Below are 18,215 nucleotides of genomic sequence, written 5' to 3' on the forward strand. Positions count from 1 at the left end.
GCAATGGCTGCTTTGCCACATGCATGTGAAACATGGGTATTAAAAAGAGTACATAACACAGCTTTTTAAAAATGAGCCACAGAATAAAAGGTTAAGATAGGTCAATGCTGTAATATCAAAACACACTCAAGTGATGTTCCACACTATAGATATATTTCTGGACTACCTCATTCACCTCCAGAGTTCAGTCACAGAGAGACCTAAGCTCATCAGTTACTATGTTTGCTCCACATTTAGCAAGTATCTAAGAATCCCTATGTGCTGGAGAAAACTTTACCAAATGAAATAGAAATAGAATTCTTTTTTTTTTTTCTTTCATTTTTAAGCCTGAAAATGATATAGGAGACCAACTTACAGGAATGATTTGGCCACATACACCAATAGGCTCATGTCTTGTGTAAGTGAAAAAGTTTCCATCTGGAAAATAAAACACACAATCATTTGTGGACAAATACGTTTAACATTCATGGAATGGTCTTTGGGGTTGATGTGAGAGGAAGGTGTAGACAATAGCTGAAAACAAAAACAACAAATAAAGAAATAAAAATAACCCCCGTATCTCCAACCACTTACAAAAGGAAAAATCCACGTCCTGCAATAGTAATTTGCAATGAGAGGAACCATAAAACTGACGTAAGCCAAGGCAAAAATGCAAAAACGGAATGTATCTGAAAGACATTTAATTCTCTCATCTTGTAGAAGGACTATTTTCTAATTTATCCTCATTCTTGAACTTTATTTTCTTAAAAAAAAGGTACAAGGTGGGTGGCTAAGACAACTGTTAGAGTTCTGTTTCTGACAGTTCTATCAGTAATGGCAGAATTTTTTTGGAGTAAAAATAACAAAATTAGAAGAGAGTAGAATTAAAAAATATCTCCCTACAAGCCTACTGGCTTGTTCTAAAAGGTGCTTTTTTTTTTTTTTTTTTTGGACCTACCCAACAATAAAAACAAATCTCTTCATTTAAAAAAAAAAAAAAAGGAAGGAAGGAAGAAAATGCCAGAAGTAAAATACATTGTTTTGTAATCTGGATTTGAACTGATTCATATGCCTCAAAGTTTGATGAGGTTACATTGTGCTTTTTGTTCTATTCTAGTTCCCACAAAAGCTTCTTGGCTATCATAACAAGAAAGCTCCTTATCAAATCTATTTGTACTTAAAATAGTTCCTCCCATTTTGTCAGAGGGTAAGAGTTTTTGGAGTAGCCTCATTTCTTTTTACCACCATGCTCTCACTCTCCCCTTTTAGTTCCTGGCTCTTACTTTTAACCTGCTTGAATTAGATTGAAAATGGCCATCAGGGCCAGGCCTGGAGGGTGTTGGAGTTCTAGAGCCAGTAAATGTATCTGAATTAAATTCTACCCATAATGTTTTCCCAGTTAATGCTTTTTTATATTCCTCTCCCATGAGCATTCTCTGCTAAAATACTAAAGCACATACATACGCATCTCGTCATGCAAGTTCTTCAACTGAGCTGTAAACACTACCTCATCTCACTTTGAAGCCACTCAAAATAAATCAGCATGAACTGGTTTGTGGAATTAATGTACCGTAACTCTACTGAGTGAGACCAGGCATAGATGACCATAACTGCCTCGCACTGGAACACGCAAAGACACTTAAATAATTACATTATAGGAAGGGTGTACATTTCACTATCGGAATACAAAGTAAATCATCCAAGGCCAACTTTGAAAAGCCTGGGTGGTTAGAGAGACAACTGCCCTAATTCAGTGATTGTGCACATAAGAATGTTCTTACTTGAATATTTTCTAAAATATCTGTAGTGGGCTCTTCTGCACGATTATGCTGAAACAATTTGAAAGAACCATTTGATAAATCTTCGCAGAACTTCCAGGCTCGAGCTGCCTTGTCTCAAAGTCAAGGAGAAAATCAGTCTGCCTTTTCGGCTGACATCTTTTAAAGGGAGAGTTTGGAGTAATTCAGCTCTACAGCGATCGTCTCTCGCCTACCCTCTCCCCTGATGGTTTCTCAGAGCTACTCACCGATGGGTATTGTGCGGCCTTGGATCTTGTCAGCCCATCCTGCACAGTAGCGCAAGGTTGTGATGCAACCGCCCAAATCCATCAGATAGGAACTGGAGAAGAGTTTTCCACCATTCATTGATTCCATTGTCTGAAAAAGAAATCAAACCTCAAACGTAAACTCCCACAAACATTTTCGATTAAAAAAATCGAGAGTTAATATTTTGAAGAAGCATGTGCTAGAGAATTTGGGAAATAGAAAAAAAAAATCCTATACGCTATCTTGTATAACGTTTCCTTTCTACAAAGGAGGTAAAAACAGAACAAAACAAAAAGAGTAAAAATGACTTGCTTAGACTTGCTTAAGGCCACATAACAAGATCCAGATAAAAAGGGTGGTAAGATTGCGGCTTCTATACCCTAGCATTCCTTCTTCATTTTGAATGTCCTCCGGCTGGATAGCTTGCTAGGAATCAGTCCCAATTTGGAAGACACACAGTTGGTGAGAGTGAGTGGCACCTCGGTTCCTAAGTCAGATCAGAGGCCCAGCGAAACTTCACTTATTGTATAAACACAACTGTGGGACAATTTATTTATTTATTTTTTTAAAGATTTTTTATTTATTTATCTGACAGAGAGAAAGATCACAAGTAGGCAGAGAGGCAGGCAGAGAAAGACGGGGAAGCAGGCTCCCTGCTGAGCAGAGAGCCCAATTCGAGGCTTGATCCCAGGACCCTGGGATCATGACCTGAGCCGAAGGCAGAGGCTTAACCCACTGAGCCACCCAGGCGCCCCATGTGGGCCAATTTAGTGACTATGAACGGTGCCTCAGTGATCATTTTTGGTATTTGCTTTCCATCCAGATACGACCTCTGTACGCAAACTTCAGTGATTCCTGAATCTTCCATCCATGAGTTTTCTTCAGCAGAACTTTGAATGGTGAAACTTCCAGTGTTGCTCCTGTTGTCATAATTACTGTTGAAATGGTCAGGCTGGAAGGTGCAACATTTTCTGGTCCGGTTTGCTAACCATCCACTGGATGACCTGCTTTCTTTTCTTCCTTTCCTTCAGCAGGAACTTCAAGAGCTCTTTGGGGATCTCATGTCCTGCCGGGGCAGGAATATACAGGTGAAAAACTGTTGAAACTGTTCCTCATTTGTTACACAGCCTTCTGTCTCTGGGTTACCCTGACTGCCATCCCCAAACTTCATCGGACATTTCTGTGTGCCTGATCTTCTTTCCCCCTTAGGATCTTATGCTGACAGAGACAGCGAGCATTCTATAATCCACAGAACAGCCACCCAGGTGCCCCAATTGTGCATAACTTCTAACTCCGTATTTTTGCATGATTTGAATCATGCTGAACCTTTGAATAATACATAGTTCCTTGATTAACTATAATCGTTCAAGTTGATTTAAAAGTATGTACATGGGGTGCACCTGGGTGGCTCAGTAGGTTAAAGCCTCTGCCTTCAGCTCAGGTCATGATCCCAGAGTCCTGGGATCGAGCCCAGCATCGGGGTTCTGCTCTGCGGGGAGCCTGCTTCCCCCCCCTCTCTCGGCCTGCCTCTCTGCCTACTTGTGATCTCTGTCAAATAAATTTTTTTAAAAATTATGTACATGGGCTTCTTTGTTACTGCCATTTTAAGATTCTAAAGGTAATGAGAATTTGCTGTGAAGTTTGATCTTGGTATTGGTTCATTTGTAACTGGCTTTACTCTAATGTCTAATTGAAAAGAAAACAAGGAAACACCCCACCCATTTTAATTGCTGACTCATCTAACTGCCAAAATGTTTTTTTTTTTTAAAGCAGTATACATAAAAAATACAGTTTTACAAATACACAAAGGTTTGATATTTTTTTCTTTATTTGTCAACTTTTTCACCTATAAGAAGAGCATCATTTAACCCAGACCATTGTGAATACATACATTTCAGGAGGGGAAAAGCAGCCATTTAGTAAGTTTCTTGGTGGGCTAGATTAAAGAGAAATACGTCTATTTTAGAGAAATATTCTGGGCACCTTTGACAAAATCTATGACATTTTTCCACAAAAAGAGTTCGGTGGTCAGGTAAGTTGGAGAAACCCAACATTCCAGGACATTCACTGCATGTGACTTTGTTAAAGGCCCTAAGGAATTCTAGAATAGAGGAAAAAAAATTGTTTAAGAAGCTATAAGTTGGGGTTTGCTAAGGTTTAGCCTGTAGAATCTAACCTAGGTGTAGAAATGAACATTATCCAGAATTAGCACCAGCTTCCTCTTTGAGAATAAGCTCAACGGTGTCTACAATTTCTATACAGGAGCTGGTAGAAGTCTTTCCATTTTGTTTGTAGCGAGCACAGAGCGATCACTAAAACCAAAGCCTCTCGCCATTCCAAACAATGGGTGCTTTCTAGAGGTCTCTCTACCTGCCCGATTTGGTTAATACTCACTGCCAGGAGAAGACGATCTCTTTCAATTAAGTCAGCCAACTTGTAGATGAGCCGCCCCCTCTCCGAAGCATTCATAGTACGCCATGGAGAGCCGATCTGAAAAGCCTTTCTTGCAGCCTTCACTGCTTTGTCAATATCCTCCTGCAAGTCAAAGGGAATTCACTTCAGTAGCCTAAACATGTTAGCAAATGCAGCGGCAGTAACCCGATAAAACAGACTGACGGTCCCCATAAGCAGATGCTGTGTGTTCATTAGCCCGAAGTCCAGCACACTGTACGAACTCAACTGTCAGCTATGGGAGTTACAGACCTGCTGCCTCATCTTTAGAGTGATGAATTCCACACACACAGCTCAGTCTTGATTTCCCTGAATAGCAATATTGTAATATTATAATATTGCTACCATTGGAGCGCTTACCATACATCCATCAAGTCACGTTCAAATTACTTTGCACACATAAACTCACGGAATTCTTTATAATCTTGTGACACAAATATGTTTCCTGTTTTACAGAAGAAGAAACTGAAGCAAAGAGAGAGAGGAAATCGGCCCAAGGCCAATAGCTGAAAGTGGCAGAGTGGTATTACACGGAGCGGCTCTGACCGTAGAGTCTTTGCTCTTCACCGTGATCTATAGCTTTGGTGATGGACCGAGAGTTCCAGGGAAAACTACTACTAAAGATCTACTAAACTGGTGACTGTCTTCTTGGATGGCTGGTGACTCCATAGCCTGTGCCTGCTTTTTGAGAACCTACTGCAGGACGAATGAAAACTGGGTCTTGCTGTTGAAAGGTAAATAGTATAAGTGCACGTTCATTTCTCCTGTGCAGAGAGAAAAGGCATTGAGAGTGGAACTGGTATACAGAGGATCCATCTGGGTATTACAACCTCTCTTTTCCCAACTGCGTACAAAGAGATCTTTTCAGTTCCTAACTAGGTACAGAAGTCAGTTTCTTATTCTTAAGGTGCTACTTAAAATTACATTAATTCAAATAATCAAGCAGGGTCAAAAAATCCAGTAATTCCACATTTAGTCTAGCCTCTGGCCTTCACTCCTGCTGCTTTTACTCACACTCTTTTCGTGGAGCCAGGTTGACTCCTCCTGTTCTTTCCTAGTCATCCTTAGTTGCGTACTTTCCCTGGCCTCTCCATTCCACAGATCCCTGTTGAGATCTCTCGGAGCTCCTATGGCATATACCTACTACAAAACTCACCACCTCTTCCATTATTACTTTATACGTTTTTTTCTGCCTCAAATCAGTTGTAAGCATTTTTTTTTTTTTTTTTGAAAGGGAGAGAGCATGAGCGAGAGTGAGGGGTTGGCAGGGCTAGATGAGGGAAAGGGAGAAAGAAAATCTTAAGCAGGGTCCATGCCCAGCACAGAGCCCCATGAGAGGTGTGATCTCATAACCCTGACATTGTCAAAGAACTGAGGTGACATCGAGTCAGACGCTTCATTGACTGAGCCACCCAGGCTCCCCAGTTGCAGACAACTTAAAGGCATAGATTGTTCCAACGTTCTTTGGTGTGTAGGACTGGCCATGACACAGAGCTACATAAATTCCACAAATCATGGCCACATCTTAGGCCAGTTGATTGGAAATTTTTGCAGAAGAAATAATTTCTTTTGAGAATCGGGGAGAAAATTACATAAAAATTTTTTAAAGTTGCCCACAATTTAGCTGAACCCCATTCAAGAATGACCCCTGCCCCAGTGGGAATTGTGAACCTCAAGTTAATATCCCCCACCTTGGAGTATATTTCATTAAAAAGTCCAAAATTTAGAAGTCTGCAAATTAAAAGATAAATAAACTATTTTTACAGTATTTATCACCACACTAAGATGATCTGGGTCCAGCAAGATATTTTAGAAGTGTAATCTACTTTGATTGATAACATTCACAGAGCCCAAGCAAACATTCTTTCACTAAAATACATCATATATTTGTTTATCTCACCGCCTAACTTCTGAGAGAATGATGAGTATATACAATAAAATAATGCATTGTTACTCGCCCCTCCTGAGAAATGTGTATACAGTCATACTGGGGGTATTCAGTTAATCACACTGATTATTTATATTTGGATATTGTTTTATGCCATAAATTCTAACTTTTCCCAAGGTATACACAGACAGTGCTATTTGGGAAAAAAATCCCATAAGATTCGGAAATTGCCAGATCTATGGATACCACAGCTTATAAAATATATGCTGCTGTGTGTTTAAACAGGTCTGTGTGACACAGCTTTCATCTGGATCCTTCTGCTCAGTGTTCTGCCGTCAGCCTTAGCCAGATACAGTTTATCAGAGCCATCCCGGCCTCTCAAAGGGAAGGGAGAAAAATGGCTTCAAGACATCCAACTCTGCCATACAGAAAACACATGGAGATAAGGACTTTCTTACAGTTGTGTCCTTTGCACCATAATCCTCCTTTGCTCATAGTCTATTTTATCTTGCAGGCACAGAAGTAGAGTAAGGATCGTTAACACATAGATTTGGAACAAAACAACCCAGGTTTAAATTCTGGTTCCTCATCTATTAACTCTGTGAGTTTGGAGACATCCACCCACCCATCCATCCATCTGTCCATCTGTCCATCCATTCATCCATCCCCCCAATCCAGCCATCTATTCCTCCATCCAAAAATGTGCTAAACACTCTACTGTAAATCTTGGGATCAGGCTACTAATGATCAAATCGGGAAGACAGGAGATTGTCCTTTTGAAAATTAAATAAGGTAACACTGGAAACACATTTTCTCTGTGACAGACATGACTCAGTGTTCATTAAGGGATCGCAAGGGCTATCACAGTTGCAGCAAAACAGGCAAAAACACCCTAAAATAATTCTCAGTAGTTCTAGTAGATTTTAATCTTTCTTTTCAGTTTTCTCTACCGTGTATTATTTTAGGCTGCTATTATCTAATCGTTGCTTGCCTTCTCAAGCCGTTCTCTTCTGTGTCCCCCAGCTGTCCTGCGGATGGCCACCAGGCTAATCTTCCTCATGCAATTTTATGTCACCACTTTCCCTATCAAATATTTGCAACTCCCCTTTGTCTACGGTCCTCAGGCCAGATTCTTTCTGATTTTCAAGACCCAACATTTTTGGGCCCTACCTCACCTTTCCAAACTTGTGTTCACATTTTTTTCCTACTCCATCTGGCCCGACTGCTTTTCACCTTTGCTCCTGAAATTCTCCTTGCCAAGAATGTTCCACCAGCACAGCTCTCTATTTTCAAAATGCGACCTACTCTTTAAGACCAAATATCACAACCTGCTTAAACCCTTGCCAGTCTAATGCAGCCTGATGGTAGCTCCCAGGAAGAACTTACTAAGCTCCAGGCACTCAGTGAAGCCTTCCATAAGTCTGCAGTTACCAAGACAGTTCAACACCACGGACTTTGTTTTATGGGACGTGAAATCCAGCATGAAATCTATCAACCAAAATTTGATCCCACATCTGGCTCCCAAATCCGGTTTTATAGCTCTGCAAGACATCCTGATGGTGATCTTTGCGATGAATATTTATTGGTCTCTGTATTAAAAGCTATAATATTCCTTATTATTCTGGGCCTACAATAGGCAGTTAATAAATATTTAAACATTTAATTACCAACCTTTTAAACTCATGTTACATTGATTTTATAGAAGAGTGCTCCTGATATAAATAATTTGCTTATATTGACATTCATATCATAAATCATATTTTAACTGATTCTATTACATAAGAAAGCTTTTATACTAACCATAGTAAGCATAAGGGTTTTTTTTATTGTTATTGTTTAAATTCTACGAGTAGTATTTCTTGAAATTTTACTTCAGGACTAACATCTCCAAGGACATAGTTTTTCAATTCACCGGAAAACAATTTGGTGTATTAACTCGGATTTACCATCCCAATAACACTTTTGCCTTAGAGGGTTTTAAATGTTCCTTTTTTTTTTTTAAGTTTGGATGATGAAATATCAAAAGACCTCTTAAACACAGTTGAGGAAGGACAAACTTCTCTATCGCTCCCAGGCTGCCCGTTTCCATATTAGATCCATTGCAATTTGGAAAAAATAGTCATCAGACCAGTTTTACTTTTACACCTGTCATAAGCACTTACTTTAATGGACATTTATTTTTATCCCCACCAATTATTTGTTAGGTCATGCTCAGTATTAAAAGCAGTTTTCAGGATTAGTCAATATAGCCTAAAAGAGGCACTGAAGTGAAAAGAAAACAGTTCCCACCCACATTTGTGCTTTGCTTTGTAACCTCCATTCATTCTCGCTCCTCCTCCTTTCTTTATAACACCATTGAAAGGCGGTATATAGCCCATTGTTAGTTCCATTCTACTCATAAATTAAATCCCTAAAACCTCTTGGCTCATTATCTCAAGAGTCAGTTCCAGAATATTAGGTTTACGGTGACTGTGTAATTTACTCAATTTGTACCTTTCACTAAGCAATGTTAGGAGTTCACGCGCATTTGTCAGTTAAAAATTGTGAGACGAGCAATCATTATTTAAAAGCAAATGTCAGTAGATTACTCCAAAAGAGAATGGGATGACAAGAATGTTGAATGTGGAGCAAACAGCTGAACAGTTTATACCATAAACAACTGAACTCAAGCAGCTCGGTTAGCGTTGTGACCCGATTTGAAGCTTTGCTGGGTGTTAGTGAGTGTTCCTGATCTACGTTCACGCAGACAAGACTGCTCTGCTCTGAGCGGGAGTAATTACTGATAAGCCCACAGCAAATAGATGACAGGTATTTCTAAAGCTTCAGGTCTGCTCCGCAGCTCCCCCCTCACTGCACTTCAGGAAGAAAGGCAAATCCACCACCAACGATGCAAGAAAAGTCTTCGGAGATCTTGACAAGGTTGCAGCTGGAACTCCAGGCACAGATTTGTCTTCCTGATGAAACGAAAGCTGCAAGCCAGTGGCAAAGAGAGATGTCCAAAGCACCAGGGCCAAAGCATCAAGAATAATTGTTCTTTTGGTCATTGCCAACGCAACCATGTCTGCAGTCTTACTCCTGAGCAGCATTTATATCTCTGGAGAGAAGGAGTGGGCAGCAGTCAGGGGCTCAGACATAGCTCGCCCTGCCCTTTATTGCTTCCCCTCCCCACCCCAGGTTGCCAGAGCCACTCAGCCAACTAGAAGGACATTTGCTGTAACGTGGGGTTGTAACGTAGTGTTGGATAGATCTCCGGAAGTCTCTGGCAAAGTCATTTCTCTGCTGAATAGAAGAATACATGTTTCTCTTCTTTCTAGGAATGGCCCAAAGCACATAGGCTTCTGGGTCTCCTAAGACAGGTTGCCAGGGATCATCGGTACTTCTCTGCTCAAGTCTGGTCTTGTAACATTTCACAGGGGTGCACAGAGATTGTTACGGTGCAGGTTCTCACTCCAACTTTCTTACTTATTAAAGTCCATGCCCCTTATGAAATGCAATCATAATCTAATGGTTTAATAACTTCATGCAGTAGTTCTCAAAGTATACTCCCCCATCTCCACCCCAATCAGCAACAGCAGCATCCCCTGAGAATTTGTCAGAAATGCAAATTTTCAGGCCCCACCACAGAATTACTGAAACAAACCCTACGGGGGCGGGGGGGGTGGGGCCCAGAAATCCATGTTCCAACAAGCCTTCCAGGGAATTTGGTTGCAGGCAAAACTGTGAGAAACACTGCCTTAGTCAGTAGTTAATTTAGTACTAGATTCCTAAGATGAGGGGTGTGAGAGTGTATGTGTGTGTGGGGGGGGGGCTGGTATATGGAAACTCAGAGCTTAATGGAGGAGTTTTACATATTACTTATGTAATTTCATTTATCCATTACCTGTAGGAGGTAAGACACTGAACATATAATGGTAAAAGCTAATGTGGACCTTTACAAGAAGCATGGTGTCTCAGACAAACCCACCGATACCCATGCAACACAGGGGTTATCATCCAGGTAAATATGATGTTCTGTAATGGCACAGTTGAGAGTAATTCTACCTGGGAAATTTTTTTTTGGGGGGGGGCTTTAAAGAAGTATAAAACCCTACCATGACTGGACTTTGTTATATCCCTGGCACTGTTAAAACACTACATCCTTTTTAATTTTTGTTTTTTATTTTTATTTCTTCATTTGAGAGAAAGAAAGAGAAAGAGCAGGGGGAGGGACACAGGGACAGGAAGAAGGAGGCTCCCCATCGAGCAGGAAGCCTGATACAGGGCTGGATCCCAGGACTCTGGGATCATGACCTAAGCCAAAGGCAGATGCCTAACCAACTGAGCCACCCAGGCGCCCCAACATCTTTTCTTACTTAACTTTCCCCCAATTTTTCCTATCTTCCTATTACACAACAAGGAACCAAAGGTCAAAAAGAGGGTCAGTAACATGTGAAACATTTGTGCTCTTTCTACAGCTAATGATCTGAACTAGGACCCAAGGATCGTACCTTGATCCTGGCAGTCATGGAGGCCGTGAGCGGTGTGCACTATCACTATTTGGACCGTGATTCTGGGCACAGGGAAGGTGAAATTCCTATGTTGATGGGGTGGCCTGAGAAGGCCTCTCTGGCCTTTCCCCTAGAGGCTAGTGAGAAACCCATGAAGAATTTATGCACAGATGAACTCTGGTGTGTACAGAAAGTGAAATCTGAAAGCAGTGACCTGTGTTCTCCATTCTATTCTGCATCTACTTCTCAAGCTGTTGACCTCTCTGGTTAAATTCTGAACTCTGGCTCTTTGAGGCTCAGATCTTATGTCTTCTGATAATATTGCCACCTGAATCTGGGGGCTTCTCTAAACCTATCTATCTTAGAATAAATCTACAAGACTCAATGCCTTCAATTAGGGATCTCATCCCGTGGGGGGAAGGTAGTGAAAAAATGGGAACTGGGCAGGAACATGGAACTGAACCTCGGGTCACAAATAGTATTATCCTTGGGTCGACATCCAGACTTCATCTTTCAATGGTCTTTTTACGTACCCAAACAACTTATTTTTTAATACCTTATAGGACAGAGATTTCAAGCTTGATAATATTTGGACAACTAAAGACTGAGAAACACATTCACATTTTAAGGTACATGCTCAGATGAAAAACAGGAAGGCTTTTATATCCTCACTTCCCAGGCTATTTAGTATTTCACTTTTATAATAATCACAAGGTAAGGCAACCCTGCCGGTCACAGACTCTGGGGTCAGAAGGACAGCATTTGACTACTGACTTCATTATTATTATTGTTTTTTGATTTTTAAGATATCATTATTTATTAGCAATGTTCCCTAAAGTAAATTAGTCAACCTGTCCATTCTGCTATTTCGTTATCATTTGTGAAAACAGTTACAAATAGAAGTTTTCCCACTGGGATGCTTGAGGGTTAAATTAATGTTTAGAATTAAAAAATAATGATGATATAAGTTGGTTTTTGTTGTAGTCGGTATGATGATTAGCTAGAAAACAACAATACCTTCAATTCATGGTTCAATTTCTGTGGTTTTAAGATTCAATTTTTCAAGGTACCAATTTAATGTTCACTCAATGATATTTTTTGCATTTTATTTTATTTTTATTTTTTAAATCTAATTTTATTTTTTCAGTGTTCCAAGATTCATTGTTTACACACCACACCATTCAATCATTTTTAAGACTATAATGTGGCAATATATTGTTTCAAACGTTCTATATCTTGTTTCTTTTCATTTCATCTCGCAACTTAAAAAAAGAACAATTTTATATAAGGGATTTCTCTGCTTTATAAATCTATGACTAATCATATATAGTCTTTTTATACAATAAACCCAAATACTGAAGAACAAGTAAGGAGAAATAGCAAGAAAAAAAAATCAGCACCCCGTCTGGAACCATGGGCTCATCATTACCACATGGCTAATGGGCACCCTTGATGCACGAAGAACAATTTCCAAGACGGCCCCAGAAAGGGTATTTTCATGACCTGTTTACTTCAGGTTGTGGTGGGATTCGAAGCTCAGCATGGTGGGAAACAAAGAAAGCTAGCCTAAGGGCTGGGAAACCCACCTTATCTCCTTCTTCTACTTCACAGAGTTTCTCCTCAGTTGCAGGATTAAAGACAGGAAATTTCTTGCCACTCACTGAATTATGCCACTCATTGTTTATGAAAATCTGTAGAGAGGGAGAGAAAGGAGGTAAACAAACCTTTAAATAGGCAACAAATTTGAGAAATTCTTTTATAAACTTAGAGCATTATAAAATGCCTACGTGAGGCCAATTTAAAACCTTCACACACCTCTTCCTGACCCTTCAAGGAATTTTTGGCTGTTTGAGACATTTTACACAGCACACACACACATGCGTGTGTGAGCGCACACACACATATTAAAATAAGGTAATACTTTGAAATTACACTGAGGTACGAGGTTATTTCAACCCTGGAAAATACACACTGGAGAAAACCATCTAGAAAAAGTGCTTTTATCCGAGTTTGAGGGAAGACCAGAGGCCTTGGTGGCTTTAATCTTCATTAATCTTAATTTTTCCCTTTAGATTCTGAGCGTCCTCCTGTTGGGCTGCTGGTGATTTGGTTTCGTAAGTGACTGGTTCCTGATCCTTTATTTTACTATTTTAAAGGTAGCGTGGAGGACAGTTTTAAAAGAAATTTGCTTAGAAAAAAAAATTGGCTAATGACATGTTTTTACTGGCTGTTTCCAGGCATAAGGGTTTTATTCTTTTAAAGAGTTATCTAATCATTTATTTGTCCTCAGATTAAATCAGGTACTGGATTTCTTAATGATATCTAAGAGACATGCATCAAAGAGACAGAGGGATCTAGAAACATGGAATTTCGTTCTGTGTATAAACGAACGGAAATACTTAAACGTGTTAGTATGTCATTTTAAAAGTCCCGAATTTCCACTTTTGCTGCCTTTAACTGCTCCTTCACTACGCAGCCTACTAGGGCTTTGAGATGTCATTCATTCAACTTTTACTGCAGTAAAAATATTTTACAAACTTTAATTAAGAAGTACTGCTTTTGTGGTAGAGAAAATTATGTTTTGTTTCTGGTAAAAGCTAGAATTTCTTCCCCCTCCTGTTATTTCATTATTTTTGGTTTACTCTCCTTTTTCTTACTTATTTTTGAACTATGAATATTATCGTAAGTATGCTATTGAACTTTATGTATTACCATTTTCTGTTGGATTTCTTGTTACACTGTGAATTAGTTGATGTAATTGTGAATCACAGGTAGTTGATAAGTGAAGAGGGACATCTGCCCTGCATTTTTTTACATTTATCTTAATTCAGACACCTCCCCTTACTTGATACTTAAAGATAAATTATTAATAGGCCACTGAGGGACAAAGTATTGAAACATGGCCCCTCTCCCCCACCAAGGTTTAAATTTGTTGCTATACTAAACAACAGTCAGCTATTAAAAGTTCTCCAGTGGCGGCTAGCAAGATTATACATTTTTAGTTTAATTACTTTTATTACGCATATTTGAAATAACAAGTCTTTAAATTAACCTGTGAGTTTATACTAACTCAGTTATTCTATTGAATAGGATCCATAAATATCCAGAGCTAACTATCCAGAGCTAAATATCCAGCCACATTCATGAAATGTGTATTATCCTGTATCCCTAAATGCTTAAGTAGAATTAATTCTATATTCTGTCATTTACAACATTACTTAGACAGCCTATTCTCCAAAATATTTCCCTGCTCTGCTAAACTTCCATCACCAAACTTGTCACTTTTTTAAAAAGTCATTTTTAAAATGTGTGCCCTCTCTCCTAGGCTGTAAGCTTGGTAAGATAAGGTGAAGGACGATGTTTGTTTGGCTTTCTGGTTTATCCTCAGTGTCCAGCACAGTCCCAGCCCTCGAGTGATTTTCAGCTCTGTCATGAATTCTTGAATAAATAACTTAAAACCGATTCGAAGAACCTACAATCCAGTAGCTACCCATGGGTAAGATCTATAATGTTCTGCGCATGGACACACTATGATATTTGTGATTTGCTGGGAAAAAACAAAACAAAACAAAACAAAGGGAAGGATAAGCCTTCTTACTTGCCTATTTACACCAATACAGTTACTCATGCGTCTAAACGGCATCAAGTCAGTATTCAGAGGAGCTCGCAAAATTATAGTGCTAGCCAGGAATCGACAGGAAGAAGATGGGAGCGTGAGTAAATAAAGGGGAGGGGGTGCAGAGCCGCTGAGATGAGGAGACTAGATGTCCAAGGACACATATGTGGGGGTGTGGGAAAGGATAATGGGATACAGATGAAAACCGTACAATTCCCATTGTCCTTCAAGAAAAACGTGTTGGCATCTGAGTTCAACTTGAAGAAAGATAAATTCAGATTAAAATACTGACTTGCTCAACGTCTCTTAGGGTGAATCAGCATTCCAGCTCTCGCAAACACGTTTTGCAGAATCCTATAATTAGGCTTGAGGCAAGTGTTTTCCTTTATGCATCTCTAGCCCTTCCTTTTTTATACTTTCCTCCCAAAGGCTGGCTGTGAAATATCTGAATCAACATGTTCCAAACACAGTTCACGGTCGTCTCAGCTTTATGCTGCTCTTGACTCCAGACTACAGTTCTATAGTTTGCACATTCTCTCTCTCTCTCTCTCTCTCTCACACACACACACACACCAACAAAACAAAAAACAAACACAAAAACTCCCTGTTCTTCCTCTGCTTACTTGAAATTTAACACCCCCCCCACTCCCCACTATCATAATCTTCCTAAGCCAACCCAATGCACATTTTGGACGCGCCTCAGAACACTTAGGTGGTTCTCCTAAGCATACGGGGCCCCATCGTGCTTTTCCAAATTTTATTTGATTTCCTCAGTTCAGCTTCTACTTTGGCCTTATTCGACTGTCTCCAACACCATGTCCTTCTGCTCCACACCTTTATTCATGCGGTTCCTCAGACTGGAGTTTCACTGTTTCCTTCTACTCATTCTTGGAGTCTTGCTTCAAATGTCACCTCCTTGTGAAGATTTCACTAGTCGGTCCAATTGGATTTAACCTTTTATTTCCCCCCTCTTTCCTGACACAGCCTTTTGTATCTTGCTATTAAGTTACTTATTATGTTCTGCCAAATAGTAAATACTTGAGACATCTGGAAGATACTGTGGGGAAGTATGAGAGAGTGAGCCCCTGCCCTCAAGGGGCTCATAATCCAAGGAGAGAGTGTATTCACATCAAGATCGGCCCATAAAGAATTGAAGGTTTTATGTAGGGTAAAAACCAAAGCAGTGCTTTTCATCAGGACACTGCAGAGTGGAACCCACAGAAGGGCAGGCAATGGGCCAGAAGAATGCATCCTTGAAGGATGGTATTGGATTGATGGAGAGAGAAAATGAGCAAAGGAAGGGAATGCTCTTGGGATACATAAAACACAGGGAAGAGATGAGCCCCACGGAGAGAGTTAATGGAAACAAGTCATAGATCAGTTTCGACGATGAAAGGAAGCCAGTTCGTGGTGAATCTCGATCCTGAGTGGGATGATTGGACTCTATTTTGGATGTGGTAAGGGCATGACAGGATCAAATGGATGTTTGAGGGATGTTGACGTGAATGTACCCAAAATGGATTTGAAGTGGGGAGACCAGAATCCCGGGAGATTAGCCGGGAGACCATCTTCACATTCCAGGCATGCGTTCGTTCATAAGGCTTGAGAGTGGACGGAGTGAGAGGGCAGTAGAGGCTGCAGTTTACAAAATGTATGCGTTTTCCCCTGAACAGAAGCCTTTCAGCATAAGAATAGAACATGGCGTAGTGACATGACCAAGGTGGTTGTGAGGGCCAAGCATCGCACCTTCCTTTTCTTCCCTTAGCTGTGGAAAAGTGTTTTGGTAAGAACTACCTTAATGATCTTTTTTGTTTGTTTGTTTTAATTTTGTGGGCTTTACATTTGACATTTGCCTTTCAGCTAACTGTGTGACCAAATATTTGTGAATAATCATCCTTCCTGTTATCTAAAATGGGTTATGTGGAGAAGTGTAGACTAATGGATGTTTGGTATAATCATTATGAAACCTATTTGAGGCCTGTTGAAATGATCTATCATGGTAAAAACCTCATTTTCCATTTTCTGTTTGTCTTTAGCAACTTTAGGGGGAAAGGGATCATCCCATAGAAGTAAAAAAAAAAAAAAAAAAAAAAACTTGGGTTCCATTTAACTACTATATGAACTACATTCTACTTATGAATTTCATAGTCAGTATACTTCTGAATAATATATGTACACTGGACCTCAGCTTAAAGTTCATAATATTGATTGGGAATTATAGAATCCTATGCATGCTCTTAGATGTCACGTGCTTCTTATTGGGGGAAACAATCAATGAGTGTTGAGGAAACTTAAAAATTGATTTTTTACTCTTTAAATTTTAGATATGCCAGCTTTAAGGGACACATCATGACCTTTGATTTAAAAAGAAAAAAAGGCAGTTTCCTGACTGTAGTTTAATGTCCAAGAATAAGTCATAATTTTGAGGGGGGGGGACCTTTCCAGAATAAAAATGATTATGCCTTTATGTGATTGGCATAAAGCCACAATTCTAAATAAATAAGCCCTTTCCTCAAAATATTTCTGGCTTGGATCAAGCTGAATTTAACTAATAGGCAAAATAAAACCTATTAGCTTTGCCTGTTGGTGTAAGATTTTGGAACCTGTTGGCTTAAAGGAGAGAGACCCCCTGACTCCCTCCAGTAGATATTCAGGGTGCCCTAAATTCACATCATCTCTTTGGGGCTGCAACAGGGCCAGTGGCTCTAGCTCATATAAGGGAAACTAGTGCTTTCTTGGTGGCAGAGAGATTTTTCGACAGATCACATTTTCAGTGCACAGAGGATTTGTTTTAAGATATGCCAAGGGGGAGGAAGGTGACAGAATTCCCCATATTATGTCTCCTGTGTGAATTTTGAGACCTGAGATCCTGGGGCACAGCATGTGGAGTGATGGGATGGACAAGAAGGGATGTGTGCTGTAAACATGTAAAACTTTTCTCAGCATCAATCACTTAAGAGTACCAAAGACTTTGGGGGAGGGGCTTAGAGAACAAGATGGGGGATGAATAATGAGAGGCTGAACTAAAGTCAGGGAGAGGTGTTAAACGTTTAAAAGAATCAAAGCTAGATCTCTGGCAACTCTGTTCATCCCAAACCCTGAGGCAGTAAAGCAAAATGCTAAGACTGAAAGTTAAAAAAAAAAAAAAAAATCTAAAAGGAAATTAAGGAGGAAATAACAGATGGGAGGAAAATATTTAACTTGACCCAAAGGAATGAAAACAAACTGAGGTGACCAAAACGAAAGTAGGAGAAATAAAATTTTCCTTTCATTTCTGTTTTATATTATAGTCTGACTTCAGTAACATGAATGTATACTCTTTTTTTCTCATTATTTGGAAAACCCTCAGCTCTTTCAATTAGGGAAAATAAAGATGCTAAGGCATGTCTGTTTTGAGCCACATCTTCACTATATCCCACCGATGACAAAAATACTTGTCAAGGATCTCTTATGTCATGCATACCCTGTATCAAAGAGGTAAGATGTAGATGTAGATGCCCCAGAAAGTTCTGCATATTTAGTGGCAAATAGCATAATTCAGTTATTTGTTATTTGTATTATTTCAATTTCTTATTAGGTATCAGGAAAACAGTGGAAATAGTCACATGATGGGCCCTGGGTGAGGAGTGGGTAGTTGTTCAGGCAAAGTTTTGCAATCTGTGATATTTGTCCAGATTCCTAGGAAGCAAATTTCCATGAACAATTTCAACATTACAACAAAGTCAGGAGGTACGGATATGATGTTGTGT

General features: G+C 39.7%; 1 protein-coding gene across 2 annotated transcripts in view; it reads right to left on the minus strand.

The window, feature by feature from the left end:
* Positions 1–18,215, minus strand: part of ALDH1A1 (aldehyde dehydrogenase 1 family member A1) — a 93,296-nt gene that overhangs the window by 27,069 nt on the left and 48,012 nt on the right. For both annotated transcript variants that reach the window (XM_032866635.1, XM_032866634.1), the window contains exons 2-5: positions 12,437–12,541; positions 4,419–4,559; positions 2,006–2,135; positions 356–417 (exon numbers count right to left, since the gene is read on the minus strand). In XM_032866635.1, coding sequence (XP_032722526.1) covers positions 356–417; positions 2,006–2,135; positions 4,419–4,559; positions 12,437–12,541 — 438 coding nt within the window. The remainder of the gene's footprint in view (positions 1–355; positions 418–2,005; positions 2,136–4,418; positions 4,560–12,436; positions 12,542–18,215) is intronic.

Source organism: Lontra canadensis, unplaced genomic scaffold (assembly GCF_010015895.1).
Source record: "Lontra canadensis isolate GAN:19392208 unplaced genomic scaffold, GSC_riverotter_1.0 scaffold31, whole genome shotgun sequence".
Classification (NCBI taxonomy): Eukaryota; Metazoa; Chordata; class Mammalia; order Carnivora; family Mustelidae; genus Lontra; species Lontra canadensis.